This window comes from Mytilus edulis, chromosome 5 (genome assembly GCF_963676685.1).
Source record: "Mytilus edulis chromosome 5, xbMytEdul2.2, whole genome shotgun sequence".
In the NCBI taxonomy this organism is placed as follows: domain Eukaryota; kingdom Metazoa; phylum Mollusca; class Bivalvia; order Mytilida; family Mytilidae; genus Mytilus; species Mytilus edulis.
The window spans coordinates 3,652,694-3,670,619 of NC_092348.1; the positions used below are offsets into that span (position 1 = coordinate 3,652,694).

Genomic DNA, 17,926 nt, shown 5'->3' on the forward strand with positions numbered 1-17,926 from the left:
ACATTAATGCCCCCATGAAATTTTAATGTCTGAAATAGTCTAACGATTATTCAACTTTAGAAAATAAAATTGTCCTAAATTTCATATGTGGTGCAATGACGATAAATGGCTTTGAACTGATCAAAATTTGTTGTTATCTGTGAGACAGATATTCCTAAACTGTTAACCAAATCTTAGTGGCAGTCAGAGAACTGTCGAAAGGGAACATAAACTCTACCAGGGAACTTTGGTTCAAACGCTTCATTTCTTTAAATCCTTTATAGATTTGGAAAATCGTGTGACGAAAAAATGCCAATACTACTCACATCTGTTTACTACCCTTTTTGTCAAAATTACTGTTCTAGGTAAGGTGCACAAGCAAACAATGTTAACAACGCCACATCCATGTTAGTTTTTTCGTTTGAATTGTTTACATTGTCATTTCGGACCTTTTATAGCTGACTATGCGGTATAGGCTTTGCTCATTGTTGAAGGCCGTACGGTGACCTATAGTTATTAATTTCTGTGTCATTTTGGTATCTTGTGGAGAGTTGTCTCATTGGCAATCATACCACATCTTCTTTTTAATACATTAAGTATGTTCCCGTTACATATCAGGCGCCTGTAATTCAGTGGTTGTCGTTCGCTTCTATAAATCATATTTGTTGTTCATTTATTGTTTTATATCAGTAATCCGATTGTTAGGTTTTTTTTCATGTGGATGGTTTTACTTTTGTATTTTTGGGGTAACTTAATGTAGCAGGAGCAATTCTGCTGGAGATTCGGGGTTGCGAACCACAGCTTGTAGACTTCTACTCAAGTTGAAAACAGGTTAAACAGGAAATGATGTATTTTCCATAAGTACCAAAATTTCACAAAAAAAAATTCATTGTAACGATAAGCGAAATAATTTACTTTGGAGATGCAAATGGATAAATTTGGACTACTTTGTTTTATATTTTAATGTGTGGATGCATCATGTCAAAGTCTTATTGCATTTTAGTTAATGTGTTTAGAGATTGTAAGTAATAAGATTTCTATAAAAAGCAAAACTCGTAAATCAAAGAATACAAAGTCGATTACATGTGAATTAGTTCCTCTCTTGGTATGATTCTTATTTTGTGGGCTCCAACTGTCAAAAGTCCCTTTAAAGTGTAAGCGAAAACAAGAGATAATGTCGTTGATGTAACGGCTCTCATGTGCCTCCCTTTCATGAACAAATTATTTTATTATTTAAATTTTTACATGTAGTTACCACTTGTGTTCATGATTTTGATGAAAAATATTTATCCATGCATACTCCTTTGTACAATTGTAGGCCATTAGTAGATTAGGTGGGCAACATATGAAGCAGGAGTGTGACAATTTGAGAACCAAAACTCTTGACCAAAGTAATCGAGAAATAATGCTAGATATCAAGCATTCAAATGATGAAATAAGAGAGTTAAAGCAGTCAGTAGAGATTTTGAAAAAAGTCAGTGAAGATACAGTACCTTGGAATGTTAGAGGTAAGGCTATTTTGATTTATGTAGGAAAGTTTCTACAAGGAAAATCACAGAATACGAAACATATAAAATTATTAACTTTTGGTGTCAGCATAAACAATTAAAACTTTGTAATTCAGAAAGGAAAATACGTCATGCTTTGTATGCAGTTACCTAGTTTTGCGAAGTTTTTGTCTGTCATATGTTCTTTCATGTTCAGAGACTGCTTGAATGTATTTTTTAGTGTTTTTGTCATGTGAAATACGCATTGATGATGTGAAATTGAATTTATATAGTTGGAATATGTGATCCTTGCAAATTCTAAATGTCCGTCTTTCAAGGTATATCCGGTGTCGTCTTCATTTTGTGGTCAGTGATCAATGTCAAGTTTTTGTGCTCAAGTCGTTATCAACTATATTTGTTCCATGGAATAATCTTAACAGGTACGACTGATTCGCGACCCCAACCTAAGCTCTAAGCTAGTATAGTTTTGTTTGTTACCATGAAACTATAATCTGTCTGTTAACTATATTTGTTGTACGGCAGGATTGTATGAGATGCATGTCTCATTTGCAGGGTGATTATTTCTTTTTCGCATGCTATCAAGAGTTAGTCTGACAATATGAGGTGTATAGTATGAATGCGATCATGATAACTACATATGTAAAACCGTCAAACATTTAGTTTGTGCACTCTTGTGCTTACTGCTCACTGAACAATGGTTGTACTGTGAAAGACAAGTGGTAATTATGAAGCTCTATTAATATTTGGATGTCGGTTTAATATCATGAAGTATCAGAGTAGTTATCAAAAGTTCCATGGAATGTTAGATAACAACAAATTCTTGGAATAGATCTAGTCTTCAATTATTGTAGATACTGTTGATTTTAAACGATCTTAATAACTAGGAGTATAGTGTTATATCTATATATATAATAATTGTTACCTAAAAATACCAGAAATAAGCAACGTTACCTCATAGGTTAACCTTTTGCATATTAGAAATTAACAAATTATAGGTCATCATTGATTCCTATGTATGATAGATGTAAGGCTTAGAATGCTCTTCAACTTTGTAATAGTTTACCTTTATAACTATTTTAATGTGAGCGTCACTGATTATGTAGACGAAACGTGCGTCTGGCGTATTAAATTGTAAGAACGATCCCTTTGATTATTATAAGAAGTTTTTAAATGGCAGAATTTGCACGCTGATTTGTGTCGATATCATGGCAAGTTTAAAATGATTTTTGGAAACATGTAAAGTTAAATGTTAAGATTTGGAGGTTTATGTTAAACGAAAAACACTACTTACAATCACTATTAGATGTTTATAGCAATAACTTGCTTTTTAAAAATTGCTTCAAATTGAACACTTTCTTATAATACACATAAAAGTTTAATACGAACAAGCACAACACATAACAGCAACACTATTAATAAAAAAACAAATCATACATAGAGGGTATCATATGGTATTTTATAAAGGACAAGCTAATATACAGGTCCGAGACTGCTATTATTTCGTAGTGCATTTCTTTTAGAACATAAATGAAAATTTAAAAAAAAATCACCTGCGGTTTCTCAATAATTTTTTTACAGTGTGTTTTACTACTTATGGGACAAATTATATCAAAATTATAGAAAACCTCATCGGCTCTAACTCAAAATATGGACAATATTATGTTTAGGGGGTCTTGAAATCTTTTGACAGCTTCAAAAGTGCAAATTTCTGTATTTGGCAAAACTTTTAGGAATTTTGGTCCTCAATGCTCTTTAACTTCGTACTTTATTTGGCATTTTTAACTTTTTTTGGATTCGAGCGTCACTGATGAGTCTTTTGTAGACGAAACGCGCGTCTGGCGTATATACAAAGTTTAGTCCTGGTATATATGATGAGTTTATTTTCTCACCTTTTTCAGCTGGACCAAATAACTACTTCCCTTTAAAATTCTGGACCCATTTTTTTTCAATGTAATTTTAGCCCCTACTTGCAATTTGAGGCATAAAACATGGAGAAATAAATTTGGAAGGGGATACAAAAAATTGGCAAGTAACCCACTGTCAACAATAGGGTCTACATTCGTGGAAAATGAAAATCAAGGGACGACAATTGTGGTCTAGGACCTAACAACATAAGTAGTTTCTTATAAACTAACTCGTAATAGATACCACGATAAATATTTTGTACGCCAGACGAGTGTGTCTTCTAAAAAAAACCTCATCAGTGGTGCGATTGTTTCTAGTGTAACAAGTTATCATATTTCCTTAAGAACAATAAACACTTAAATGCAACTTGATTGCAATTCTTTAGTTTTCTATATTATGTCATGTATATGGAACGGGGACCCAATTATTTGCCCCATTGGAACGCATTAAAAATCATAGTAAATACATAGGGTCTTATTCAATAAAGAATGTTGATAGCCACCTTGGGACTTCTGGTTCATGTTAGGCATTCATTTTGAAGTGTCTAAGTACAATCTCAGTGCCTCATGACCGGCATTCCGTTGCAACATTTTGTTTTTATTGACAACAGGGTCAGTCTGTCTACTTCCGGGGAAAAATAAAGGCTAGAATTTAGGCAATTTACTCTATGTACCGACGCCAGATTACATTTACAGAAATTCAAACTAGAAAGCCTACCCTTTCAAATAAATCTACATTCAGTTACAGAACTAGTGAAATAATAACACTATACAATTTATAACAAAAGTTATATATTTTTTTTAAGAACTACATTCGTGGGTACCGGACTGGTTGCCCTAACTGGGATCCTATTCCATATACTATTGTTTGTCTGTTTGTCTTTCTCATTTTTAGCCATGGCGTTGTCAGTTTATTTTTGATTTATGAGTGTAGCTGTCCCTATGGTATCTTTCGTCCCTTTAGAGACCCCACTTTCAGATTCAGTACAAGGCTTAAATCTCCGACAGACAACACTGTAATGTTTTGTTTATATGACGGCTTTAAATGTATCCGTTTCCTCATTTGTTATAAATCTGCAACAAAAATATTATTTTCAAAATGTGCAACCTAGATATGACTAAAACTGATACTGAATTTTATGGTAAATTCTAAATAGGTTGAGATTAATTTAGATTAGCATGGGCCATGTTATACTGTTCAAACTACTTTGCTGGACGTTATAGTTTCTACGTTATTAACTTTAAAAACGTTTTCAGCTTTTTGAATTAGCGATGAAATAGGTTAAGTTAAAGGTACACATCTCATACGCTAACTTTACATAGATTGTGGTACTGGAGAAGAAACAAACTTCTCTTAATACAGTAACATTTACAGATAAAAACATTCAAATGCATTCACTTATAAACCTGTATAAAATAATTATCAGATTTGATAAAGGACAAGGTTCACTTATGGCACAAAATGACCTAAAATATCTACTTTGTCATAGAACACCAGAGAGGTCACAAATAGGTTCGTTAATGGGTCTATTTCAAAAGCCTTAATGCTAAATAAATCAGTTCTTTACATAAAAGTACATGATATTCTCCAAAGTTAGACCATTTTGAACATTTTGTCAAAACATGATGATTTTGTACAATTTTTATATCTAAAAGTTTAAAAACACTTTGGCCGCCACCTACGATCCAAAATATTTTGTTACCAAAAGATTCCAAATTTGATATAGAATTCATCAATACAATTTTTTGGATCTTGGACGGCGGACAAGGATAATTATGACAAAAACAATAACCAAAATGGTAAAAATTTACGATTTAAAAAAATAAAAAAAAATTTAGGGCCAATTTCGTGAACCTTCTCCTTTATTCTCTTTTTTATCTATTAACTACTCAATAACGAAATTGAAAAGGGAATTGAACTGACCTTGGCATTGATCAAACACAGTTTCCTTCTATAGTTTTAATAAGATACGATGTAAAATGGACATACCTAAGTAGAGAATACATTGGCTAAAAAGGTAACATTGCCCCAAAGACTCTGATTTCTTAATGCATGCTTCTGTTTCAAGACACAAAATACGTGTTTACTTTTGTCATGACACTTTTTCAGTAAATTTAGAGGGTTTGTAATCAAACACAATCACATGCTATGCAAGTTTTTTTCTTTCTCCACTTGCCAATGATTCCCATTTAATCATAGGTTTCGTATCAGAATATTTCTTTCATGAAAACTGGTTAACATGTATCTAACATTTAATATACATAAAAGGTGTAAAAAAAATTTCAATGAAATTAAATGTTGTTTTATTACAGAGGGAAACATTGAGTCATTAAAATAAATTTCAAACTTGATAATGTAAACATTTTATTGTATTATAGCACAAATCAAACAGATACTTGAAGACTGGAAGGAAACGGATCAAATATATGTAAACACCAATGGAGCTGACTATGCACTAAAATGTATAAAGGAGAAGAGTTGTGTAGTTATAACTGCAAGTTCTGGTGTAGGGAAGACAGCAACTCTCCGACATGTGGCTTTACAGATGGCAGATAAGGGATACGATATTCTTTTGGTGAATGATCCAGGTGACATTGTCAAGTTTTACAATCCAAAGCAGAAAACATTGTTTGTGATAGATGATTTATGCGGAAACTATTCTTTCAACCAAATTGACATGAAAATTTGGGAACCTGTGCTGGCACGTTTAGAGGAAATTCTTCAAACACAAGTGGTAAAGATTATTGTTGCATGTCGATTGCAGGTGTACCAGGATAACAAGTTTGAAACTTTATCTTTATTTAAGTCATGTGTCTGTAACCTGTTATCAGAGACATTATGTTTGTCGAAGACTGAAAAAAGGTTAATTGCTGAGTTATATCTCAAAACAAAAGCTCCTAAAGTTACTAAATATTATGATTTATATGATTGTTTTCCACTGATATGTAAACTGTACCATGACAAATCTGATATGGATATTACAAACTTTTTTCAAAATCCCTTTTCAGTTTACGAATCAGAGATTGAGAAGCTGCCAAAGAAAGGATGTAACGCAAAATATGGTGCTTTGGCTTTGTGTGTAATGTTTAACAACAACATAAAGGAAGAATTATTGACAGACGATTTAGACGAAGAAACATTAGCTATCATTGAACACACATGTGAGGCATGTAGACTCGACAAAGGGACATCGAGACTTATCTTGAAAGATGAACTAGATTCATTAATGCATACATATATAAAAAAGGAACAAAATATTTATAAAAGTATACATGACAAAGTGTTTGACTTTCTAACTTTTCATTTCGGACAGAAAATAATCCAGTGTTTAATTAAGTATTCACATAAGAGGTTGATCTGTGAAAGATTTCTTTTAGAAAAACAACAAGATTCTGACCAGTTCATAATAGTTGTGCCTCCTAAGTTCCATTAAATGTACATGGAAAGGTTGGTTAACGACTGGTCAAAGGGAATAGTAAATGAAGTATTTTGTAATACGAATATGAACATTCCTAAATTCAGGATAAGATTTTTAAGTTTATTGAATAGATTGGACAAATGTTACCAAAGACGTTTAGCACATACCTGTGATTTCGAAAACCAAGATACTGCACTGTTGTTGTCTTGTTTTGATGGTGATATTCCTATGCTTAGATGGTGTTTTCAACATGAAGTTGATTGTAATGTATATAGAAATGATGAGACAACTCCTTTGGAGATAGCTGTTCAACAAGGACATACAGAAATAGTAAGGATGTTGTTAGACAGAGGAGTAGATTACAACAAATGTAACAAAGATGGGTGGTCACCTATGATGACTGCTTGTAGCAATGGTAATACAGATATAGTCAATGTTTTGTTAGAGAAGGGAGCCGATTATAATACATGTCACAATAATGGTTGGTCTCCTGTAATGATGGCTTGTGGAAATGGGCATTCAGAAATATTAAAAATGTTTTTAGACAAGATTGTTGATTATAATAAATGTAACAAAGATGGGTGGTCACCTATGATGACTGCTTGTAGCAATGGTAATACAGATGTAGTAAACGTATTGTTAAACGCAGGAGCAGATTACAACAAATGTCACAATAACGGTTGGTCTTCTGTCATGATGGCTTGTGGATATGGCCATTCAAAAATAGTAAAAATCTTTTTAGAAAACGGCGTTGATTTCAATACACTTGACAGGAACATGGTTTCACCCTTAATGACTGCTTGTTACCATGGACACACAGATATTGTTAGGATGTTGTTAGTCGCAGGAGTGGAGTATGACGAATTAAACAATTATAATTGGTCACCTCTCTTGTCTGCTTGTAAAAAAGGAAATACAGAAATAGTTGGGATGTTGTTAGACAAAGGAGCAGTTTGCAAAAACTATTCACGGATTGGACAGTCAGCTATACAAATGGCAATAAGACATGGACACACGGGTATAGTGATAATGTTGTTAGACAAAGGAGCCATTTATGATAATTGGTCATCTTTGACGTATGCTTGTGCATATGGAAATATCAAGATAGTGATGAAGTTGTTAAACAAAGGAACAGAAATTGATGAATTTAATGATGATGGTCAATCACCTTTAACTGTAGCCTGTACATTTGGACGAACAGATATAGTAAGGATATTGCTGGACAAGGGAGCAAATTGTAATAGATGTAATAATGATGCATGTTCACCTTTGATGTATGCCTCTGTTAATAGATACCCAAAAATAGTAAGGCTGTTGTTAGATAGTGGAGCAGATTGTAATATATGGAATAGAGATCAGTGGTCACCTTTAATGCTTGCATGTACAAATGGATTCACAGATATAGTAATGATGTTTTTAGATAAAGGGGCCGATTGTAATGATTGTTATAACGATGGTTGGATACCTCTCATCACGTCCTGTTATAAACGATACAATGATGTAGTAAGGAGGGTGTTGGATATTGGGGCAGATTATAATACATGTGATCAAGATGTAGTGTCACCTTTAATGCTTGCCTGTGATAAAGGGTACACAGATATAGTAAGGATGTTGTTAGAAAGTGGAGCAGATTGTAATAAATGTAACAACAAAGGGAGGTCACCTTTAATGTTTGCATGTGGTAAAGAAAAACCAGAACTAATAAAGGAGTTGTTAGATTGTGGAGCATATTATTATACATATAACAAAGATGAGATGTCACCTTTAATGATTGCCTATAATAATGGATGCACAGAGATAGTAAGGATGTTATTAAAAGGAGGGGCAGATTGTAATAAATGTGATAACGATGAAGAGTCACCTGTAATGCTTGCCTGTGTTAAAGGATACACAAATATAGTAAGGATGTTGTTAGATTGTGGAGCATATTGTGATAAATGTGATAAAGATGGGTGGTCACCTTTAATGCTTTCCTGTTATAATGGATATACAGAAATAGTAAGGATGTTGTTAGATAGTGGAGCAGATTGTAATAAATGTGATAAAGATGGGTGGTCACCTTTAATGCTTTCCTGTTATAATGGATATACAGAGATAGTAAGGATGTTGTTAGATAGTGGAGCAGATTGTAATAAATGTGATAAAGATGGGTGGTCACCTTTAATGTTTGTATGTGGTAAAGGATGCACAGAAATAGTGCGAATATTGTTAGAAAGAGGAGCAGATTGTAATAAATGTGATAACGATGAAGAGTCACCTGTAATGCTTGCCTGTCTTAAAGGATACACAAATATAGTAAGGATGTTGTTAGATTGTGGAGCATATTGTGATAAATGTGATAAAGATGGGTGGTCACCTTTAATGCTTTCCTGTTATAATGGATATACAGAAATAGTAAGGATGTTGTTAGATAGTGGAGCAGATTGTAATAAATGTGATAAAGATGGGTGGTCACCTTTAATGTTTGCATGTGGTAAAGGATGCACAGAAATAGTGCGAATATTGTTAGAAAGAGGAGCAGATTATAATAAATGGAATAGAGATGAGAAGTCACCTTTAATACTTACCTGTTTTAATGGATGCACAGAGATAGTAAGAATGTTATTAGATAAAGGGGCAGAATGTAATACATTTGATCAAGTTGGGTGGTCACCTCTTATATATGCCTCTTTTGAAGGATACACAGAGATAGTACAGATGTTGTTATATAGTGGAGCAGATTGTGATAAATGTGATAAAGATGGGTGGTCACCTTTAATGTTTGCCTGCAGTAGAGGATGCACAGAAATAGTGATGATGTTGTTAGAAAGAGGAGCAGATTGTAATAAATGTGATAAAGATGAGAAGTCAGCTTTAATATTTGCCTGTGGTAAAGGATACACGGAAATAGTTAGGATGCTGTTAGAGAGTGGAGCAGATTGTAATAAATGTGATCAAGTTGGATGGTCACCTCTAATCTTTGCAACTTTTAAAGGATACGCAGAAATAGTAATAATGCTGTTAAATAGAGGAGCAGATTGTAACAGATGTGATAAAGATGAGAAGCCACCTTTAATGTTTGCCTGTTCTAAAGAATACACAGAGATAGTAAAAATGTTGTTAGACAGAGGGGCAGATCCTGATAAATGTGATAAAGATATGTTGTCACCTTTAATGCTTGCTTGTGGTAATAGATACATTGAAATAGTAAGGATGTTGTTAGACAGTGGGGCAGATTGTAATAAATGTGACAACAAAGGGTGGTCACCTTTAATTCTTGTCTGTGATAGAGGATACACAGAAATAGTAGAGATGTTATTATATAGATTGGCAGATTATGATAAATGTGATAAACAGATATGGTCACCTTTAATGCTTGCCTGTGATAATGGATACAAAGAAATAGTTAGCATGTTGTTAGACAGTGGAGCAGATTGTAATAAATGTGATATAGATATGTGGTCACCTTTAATGTTTGCCTGTAATAGAGGATACACAGAAATAGTAAAAATGTTGTTAGATAGAGGGACAGATTCTGATAAATGCGATAAAAAAGGGAAGTCACCTTTAATGCTTGCCTGTTTTAATGGATGCACAGAGATAGTAAGGATATTGTTAGAAAGTGGAACAGATTGTAATACATGTGACATAGATATGTGGTCACCTTTAATGCTTGCCTGTAATAAAGGATACACAGAAATAGTAAGGATGTTGTTAGATAGAGGGGCAGATTCTGACAAATGTGATAAAGAAGGGAAGTCACCTTTAACGCTTGCCTGTTTTAATGGATGCACAGAGATAGTAAGGATGTTATTAGATAGGGGCATAGATTGTAATACATGCGATGAAGATGAAAAGTCACCTTTAATGCCTGTTATCAAGAATACGCAGAGATAGTAAAGATGTTATTAGAAAGAGGGGCAGATCCTGATAAATGTGATAAAGATATGTGGTCACCTTTAATGCTTGCTTGTGGTAATAGATACATTGAAATAGTAAGGATGCTGTTAGACAGTGGGGCAGATTGTAATAAATGCGACAAAGATGGGTGGTCGTCTTTAATGTTTGCATGTGAAGAAGAAAGCACAGAAATAGTAAGGATGTTGTTAGATAGTGGAGCAGATTGTAATAAATGTGATCAAGATGGGTGGTCACCTTTAATGCGTGCATTTGGTAATAGATACACGGAAATAGTAAGGATGTTGATAGATAAAGATTCAGATAATGGTTAAAAGTGAAAGTATTTTTATTAGTGCGTATCATAATTCATGGTTTTAGCAACAGTTAAATGTTTTTAAAATTCGTAAATTCTATTTTTTGAGTGACAATTAAGAAACCTTGAAAATCTTAGATTCAAAACTGTTAAGAATAAACTCATCATAGATACCAGGACTAAATTTAGTATACACGCCAGACGCGCGTTTCGTCTACAAAAGACTCATCAGCGACGCTCGAATCCAAAAAAGTTAAAAAGGCCAAATAAAGTACGAAGTTGAAGAGCATTGAGGACCAAAATTCCTAAAAGTTTTGCCAAATCCAGCTAAGGTAATCTATGCGTGAGGTAGAAATGCCTTAGTATTCCCAAAAATTCAAAAATTTGTAAACAATAAATTTATAAATATAACCATATCAATGACAATTCATGTCAGCACAAAAAGTGCTGACTACTGGGCTTGTGATACCCTCGTATCATCGACCCAGTGGTTGTAAATAAACTCATCATAGATACTAGGACTAAATTTAGTATATACGAACTATCACATTAAAATGTAAAACTGTGTTTTTTTTATTACTTCAGACTGTTCAGAATTATCTTAATTGAAGACTGGTTATGATTAAGTACGTTCCTTTGAAAATATAAGCAGTCATCCTATACATAATAGTATTATTATAGATGTTTATACTACAACTTTTGATTATTCTTAACATAGTAACACAGCTATATTGTGCAATGTCAATTTCATCATAGAACATTTTCTCCACAATCAGGGTGCATTAAGGGATGAAAATAAGTTGGACATTTGTGTTACGATTTAAAAAGATATCAAAGAATTAAGTTATAAAAACAATATTAGGTCAATGTGACGAAAATATTAACTTTTTTGTATTTGTCAAAAATCTTTGAAAGGGCTCGGTAAACCCTTGCCTTTTCCCAGTTTCGTATCCTCATACAAAAAGATTTATATTTTTCTGAAATTGACTTAATATTGTATATCTGTGAATTTACAATTTTGTATATTTATTGTTTATAAGCTTACAAATTCAGCATGTAAAACTTAATACTAATATAAGCAAAAGGTTATAGACTGTAATTGCTTGATACAATACAATTTGCATTGTCTGGAGAGCCAAGTATTGTTGTTTTTCTATATTATTTAAGATATTAAAAGAGGGTATTTGTATTTATATGTTTGTATTTATAATGGCTTGTATATACAACAAATGTCATATATTCAATGATTTATCAGTATACAAATATATAGTTTTATAAATAAACATTAATCTTAATAAACTGTGTAAAAATGTTGTTTCAATTTTGATGTATTAAAAAAAATGGTATCGTTCAAATATATACAAAAACAGTAATGAAACAAAAAAAACTTTTAACTGTACTTTAACTTTTCATAGTTTGTTATAATGTTGTGCTGTTACACCACTCTCAAATATTAGGAGAGGGTTGAGCGCTTACACATGTTCGCTCCCGCTACATTCGTCATGTTTCTGTTCTTAGTAAGTAACCTGTAGATCAGTGTTGTTGGTTCATGGCTGACATTGGTTCATGGCTGACATTGGTTCATGGCTGACATTGGTTCAAGGCTGACATTGGTTCAAGGCTGACATTGGTTCAAGGTTGACATTGGTTCATGTCTTTTTTTTTTCTTCGTAAATTGTTTCGTTATAAAGGAGTAGGTTCGGTAAGACCCCTTTTTGGCCCCAAAATATAGCTGTTTTACAAAATTGTTAAAATGTAAACCTTTAGTTATTCATTGGACAGTAGAATGCTTCTGCTACATAAATATGGGCTGTTTTTGACAATACAATGCACATATATCCGGTACTAGCACCATTAAGTCATGCTAAATTACTGAAATCCTCATAATTCTAGCATTTTAGTTAAATTTTAGACGGTTTTCGAGTAAAACGAAAGTGGCCGCATTCGTGTTCATCCTTAATATTGAAATGTAAGTTGTATTTTATGATAATACATAACATATATAAAGGTTGAGGATGAACACGGATGCGGCTACTTTCATTTTTACCAAAAACCATCTGAAAAGTGACATTTTTCGGCATATTAGGTAGATTTTTCATATTTGAGCTTGAATCGGATCGTTTTTAATGACTAAATCTGTTAAAATCATTCACATAAACTAATTAATTCAAATAAAATAGACACTTAAGTGTTTAAAAAGTGGTCAAAATCTTTCGTCAGATGAACCTGAAATTTGAGGCCAAAATCGGTCCTTACCGGACCTACTCTTTGGTCGTTAGTTTTCACAATTATATGGTTTCATGTTTTTCATATAGGAGCCTTTGATATACAACTTTATGGTGTGTGATTTTCTTATCGTTGAAGGTTATACGGTTGCTTTTAATTGCTGTTATTCATTTCACTCTAACTCGGGTGTAGAGTTGTCTGATTGACAATCATACTACATGTCCTTATGTTTATAAAAGGTGTTGGTGTTTGAACCTTATTAGTATTGTTAAAAACTGTCATAAATAGACATGAATTACCACAGTTAAACGACTAGCAAGACAAGATCAACATTCATTATTTTTTTTTAAACTATTAACAGATAGAAAACTTTTTACATTACGGGAATACAGTACAAATAAATGCAAATAGTTATCAAGGTACCAGGATTATAATTTAATACGCCAGACGCGCGTTTCGTCTACACAAGACTCATCAGTGACGCTCTTATCAAAATATTTATAAAGCCAAACAAGTAAAAAGTTGAAGAGCATTGAGGATCAAAAATTCCAAAAAATTGTGCCAAATACGGCTAAGGTAATCTATGCCTGGGATAAGAAAATCCTTAGTTTTTCGAAAATTCAAAGTTTTGTAAACAGGAAATTTATAAAAATGACCACATTATTGATATTCATGTCAACATCGAAGTGTTGACTACTGGGCTGGTGATACCCTCGGGGACGAAACGTCCACCAGCAGTGGCATCGACCCAGTGGTGTAAATAGTTATCAAAGGTACCAGGATTATAATTTAATACGCCAGACGCGCGTTTCGTCTACACAAGACTCATCAGTGACGCTCCTATCAAAATATTTATAAAGCCAAACAAGTAAAAAGTTGAAGAGCATTGAGGATCAAAAATTCCAAAAAATTGTCAAGACAGAGAAAAACATAAATAAGTAAATAAATAAATGAATAAATAACACAACAGTATATTTCGACATGTTAACCACACAATAACAACGAATTACTAAATTCAATTTAACGAAGTTCACAAAGACAGCATATATATAATAGATTTCGAATCGTGTCTGTCACACGAATGTACCAACCCCATAAAAAGTTACTTCACAGGTCAATTTAAAAAAAATTAATATAAATCAAGATTACTTAGTATGTTTTTAATTACATTTTGTATATTATTTGCTGTATTTTATAACAGTTACAAGAATCTTAATAAAGAAAGGTGTCAGCAACTGTGTAACTAACTGCACTATTTAACTATGTCAGCCTTTCTTTCAAATCAAACTGTCTATAACCAAAAAAACAACCTGTGCACATAGTTGCTTTAAACTTAAATCATACAAATGTACTGGGTTATTTAAATTATCTTCATTTTTTACATACGAATAGAAAATTTAAAAAAAATGAATTACAACTACTAACGATAAGACACAAAACAATATCCGATCAGAAGTACAAATAAAGCTGTGTAACTAAATACATGAACGCTGGATAAACAAATACCGAGATATACTTCTTAAAGCAATACGAATGCATACTCTTCTTAAAGCAATACGAATGCATACTCAACAAAACAGTAATTATCGAGAATAGATCACGTTCAATCCTTAAAAGATCAAACGACACAGATGGTTAACAGTAAACTACAACCTTAAACATGGAAAACATGACCTTAGTTAGTTTAGACATAGACACATCGTATGGATCAACCAATTTGTGATGGTGTCTTTAAAATTTACGGTGTGTCATGTCAACGAATGACGAACAACAATAATACAAAACTGCACACCAAACGATATGGAGCAACAACAACCGGAGTGAACTTTGGTTCTCTCGAAACTAGGGTCTTCAGATCTTGCACTTTGAGTAGCACTCGTTATGTTTCTTGATATAAGCAAACAAGCGCTGATAATACAAATTTTGAAATGTATTATCCTTTGATAAATCAAAAAAAAAAAGTGAAAAGGGACAACTAGAGTACGAAGTTGAGGAGTATTGAAGACCAAAAATCCTAAACATTTTGCCAAATACAGCTTACGTAATATATTCCTGGGGTAGAAAAGCCTTAGTATTTCAAAAATTGAAAATTTTGTAAATAGTTAATTTATAATTATGACCATATCAATGGTAATTCATGTTATGTCAACACACACAAATGTGCTGACTACTTGGCTGGTGACGAAACGCATGCCTTGGAATATAAATCGTGGCTAAGGGTTCAAATCCGGATTGATACTGAATATAGGGCATGTTGGACAGTGGCAAGCATTTTGCCTTAAAACAGTTAACCTACGTACCCATTAAACAACTTGCACAGTCAAACAGAAGCCACGCTTAAACAAATGCATTTCATCTGCTGGCGATTGAGAAATGTTTTCCATCTAACTCATTTTTATTTTTTACTTTTTTTTTTTTTTTAAATATGAAAAACACAATAAAAATAATTGATTATCAATGGAGTTCAGTGAGACACAAAAAATACAAATACTAATGTTTATTCATTCTCATCCTTACATCAACATGCTTTACATAATTTTCACGAGACGATCTCACTTGACACTGAAATACAGATAGCAAACGCAAGTAGAGCAGTGGTGTAGTGGTTAGCGCAACAGACTTCTTATACAAAGGTTTCTGGTTCGCACCCTCAAAGTGGAATGGGATTAATATATATTCATTTGTATCTGTTGCTAAAAGTTTCGCAACTACAATATTAAAAATTGGGACAACAACATTTACACTTCTAACGCAAAGTTCCCCACCGATTTTGATTGCCATTTACCAGATGTACGTCAGGAAATGAAGAAGAATTAATATGACATATCTATCGTGTATCGAAAATTCAGGTTAATAGATAAGTTCAGCTTAGTCGAATTCATTTTAATTTTTCGTAGAGTGGAATGAGAAAAATAAAGATAAATGACAGCTATTTTCTAATTCTTATTGAGAAGCTGCTGTATGATGTCTACCTCAGGAATAACAGTACTAAAAGGTTAAAATGAAGCAAGTTTGTTCCCCCTAGAAATGCAGATAGTCTATTTAAAAAATCGCGTTCACCAACTGAAAAAGTCAAAACAACTTTCATTGATAGCTACATCGTCATATTGGAGAGCGTTTTGTACAGTGATTTTGTAATGATTTGGTCATGTTTTTTTGTGATTTAATTCGGTGTTTTTCAAACGAAGAAACCATGACTAAAGGCAAACATTGGACTACTTCAATTAGGTCCAAAATATCATCCAGTTTTTGGTCAAAGCTGAAACAACAAGTGAAACTGCGAGCTACTGCTCACTGATGATACCCCCGCCGCAAGTGGATAATAGTAATAGTGTAAAAATATGCAAGCGGTAAACAGGAAGTTGTCGAGTGATGAATCTGAAAATGCATCACACGGTATAGCTGACTTATATAAATCCTGAAAGCAAATTTCAGAAATCCTTGTATTGTAGTTCCTGCGAAAAATGTCACGAAAATTTTCAACTTGGCTATCATGTGTAAAATCATACAAGTGTTCGGTAAACAGAAAGATGTCAAGTGATCAATCTGAAAACGCTTCACACGGTATAGCTGACTTAGATAAACCCTAAAACCAAATTTCAGAAATCCTTGTATTGTAGTTCCTGAGAAAAATATTCATGGGACGGACGGACTGACTGACGGACTGATGGACTGACGGAAGAACAGACAGAGGTAAAACAGTATACCCCCCCCCCTTTTTTTTAAAGCGGGGGTATAAAAAAGATCATAAGGATACATAGTAAAATAAGCTTAGGGTAAAAAAAAACAGAAATGTATTTTTACAAAAAGGAGAATCTAGAATCAAACCAAACAATTATGGAGTGAAGATGTGCAATTTTTCTTATACATCTAAATACAAAAGTATATGAGAAAACAATATAATGCAAAATGTTGAAATTAAAAAAGCAATACTTTAACATGAATGCCAATATTCAAAATCAATGAAACCATGACTGAAAGTACAGGGCTCAACAATCTCCACGGAAAACATATGTGCTAGCTGACTACCAAATACAATTGACTTTTCAGAAGTCGTTCCCTTTAAACAAACCTAAACACAAAAATTAAATTGTAATTTTTTGGAGTTTAAGAGTCAATGAACCATAATGAGGGGTTAGGGTTCTATACTATCCATTGGAATGAAAATTGCAAATACCAATACATTTGCATACTAAATATCAATGACTTAACAGTAGTGTAGTGGTTCATCTTGAAAGACGGACGAAAGATACCAGAGAGAGAGTCAAACTCATAGATAGAAATAAACTGACAACGCCATGGCTAAAAATAAAAAGACAAACAGACAAATAATAGTACAGAAGACACAACATAAAAAACAAAAGACTAAGCAACACGAACCCCACAGGTCTCAGGTGCTCCGGAAGGGTAAGCAAATCCTGCTCCACATGGGACACCAGTCGTGTTGCTTATGGTATTACAAATCCGGTAAATAGTCTAATTCGGTAGGTCACATTCGTGATAAGGGAAGGGTATTGTAGTTACGACATAAGGAACATAACCGATATCATCTGTGAAACGGTTATTCCATAACAGTAAACCAACTCATGATCGCGTCCGTAAAATTTACTTAGGGATGATTTCAACTTCACCATTTGGAACTCTTGGTTTAATTGCTTCCTTGTGAGTAACAATCCTCTATCAAGGAAATCATGATAG

The 17,926-nt window shown here is 33.2% G+C and overlaps 3 protein-coding genes across 3 annotated transcripts; all 3 read left to right on the forward strand.

Annotated features, from left to right (window-relative positions):
• The first annotated feature begins 1,303 nt into the window (after nucleotides 1-1,303).
• LOC139522271 (uncharacterized) lies at nucleotides 1,304-6,825 on the forward strand. Its single transcript, XM_071315825.1, has 2 exons — nucleotides 1,304-1,487; nucleotides 5,771-6,825. Exons 1-2 carry the CDS (start codon nucleotides 1,325-1,327, stop codon nucleotides 6,823-6,825), a joined length of 1,218 nt encoding a protein of 405 aa, XP_071171926.1. The 5' UTR covers nucleotides 1,304-1,324.
• Nucleotides 6,826-6,894: 69 nt separating this feature from the next.
• LOC139522662 (serine/threonine-protein phosphatase 6 regulatory ankyrin repeat subunit B-like) lies at nucleotides 6,895-10,686 on the forward strand. The gene has a single exon (XM_071316130.1). The coding sequence runs from the start codon at nucleotides 6,895-6,897 to the stop codon at nucleotides 10,684-10,686; it is 3,792 nt and encodes a 1,263-aa protein (XP_071172231.1).
• Nucleotides 10,687-10,691: 5 nt separating this feature from the next.
• Nucleotides 10,692-11,021, forward strand: LOC139522663 (ankyrin repeat family A protein 2-like). Its single transcript, XM_071316131.1, has one exon. It carries the CDS (start codon nucleotides 10,692-10,694, stop codon nucleotides 11,019-11,021), a length of 330 nt encoding a protein of 109 aa, XP_071172232.1.
• Nucleotides 11,022-17,926: the final 6,905 nt, after the last annotated feature.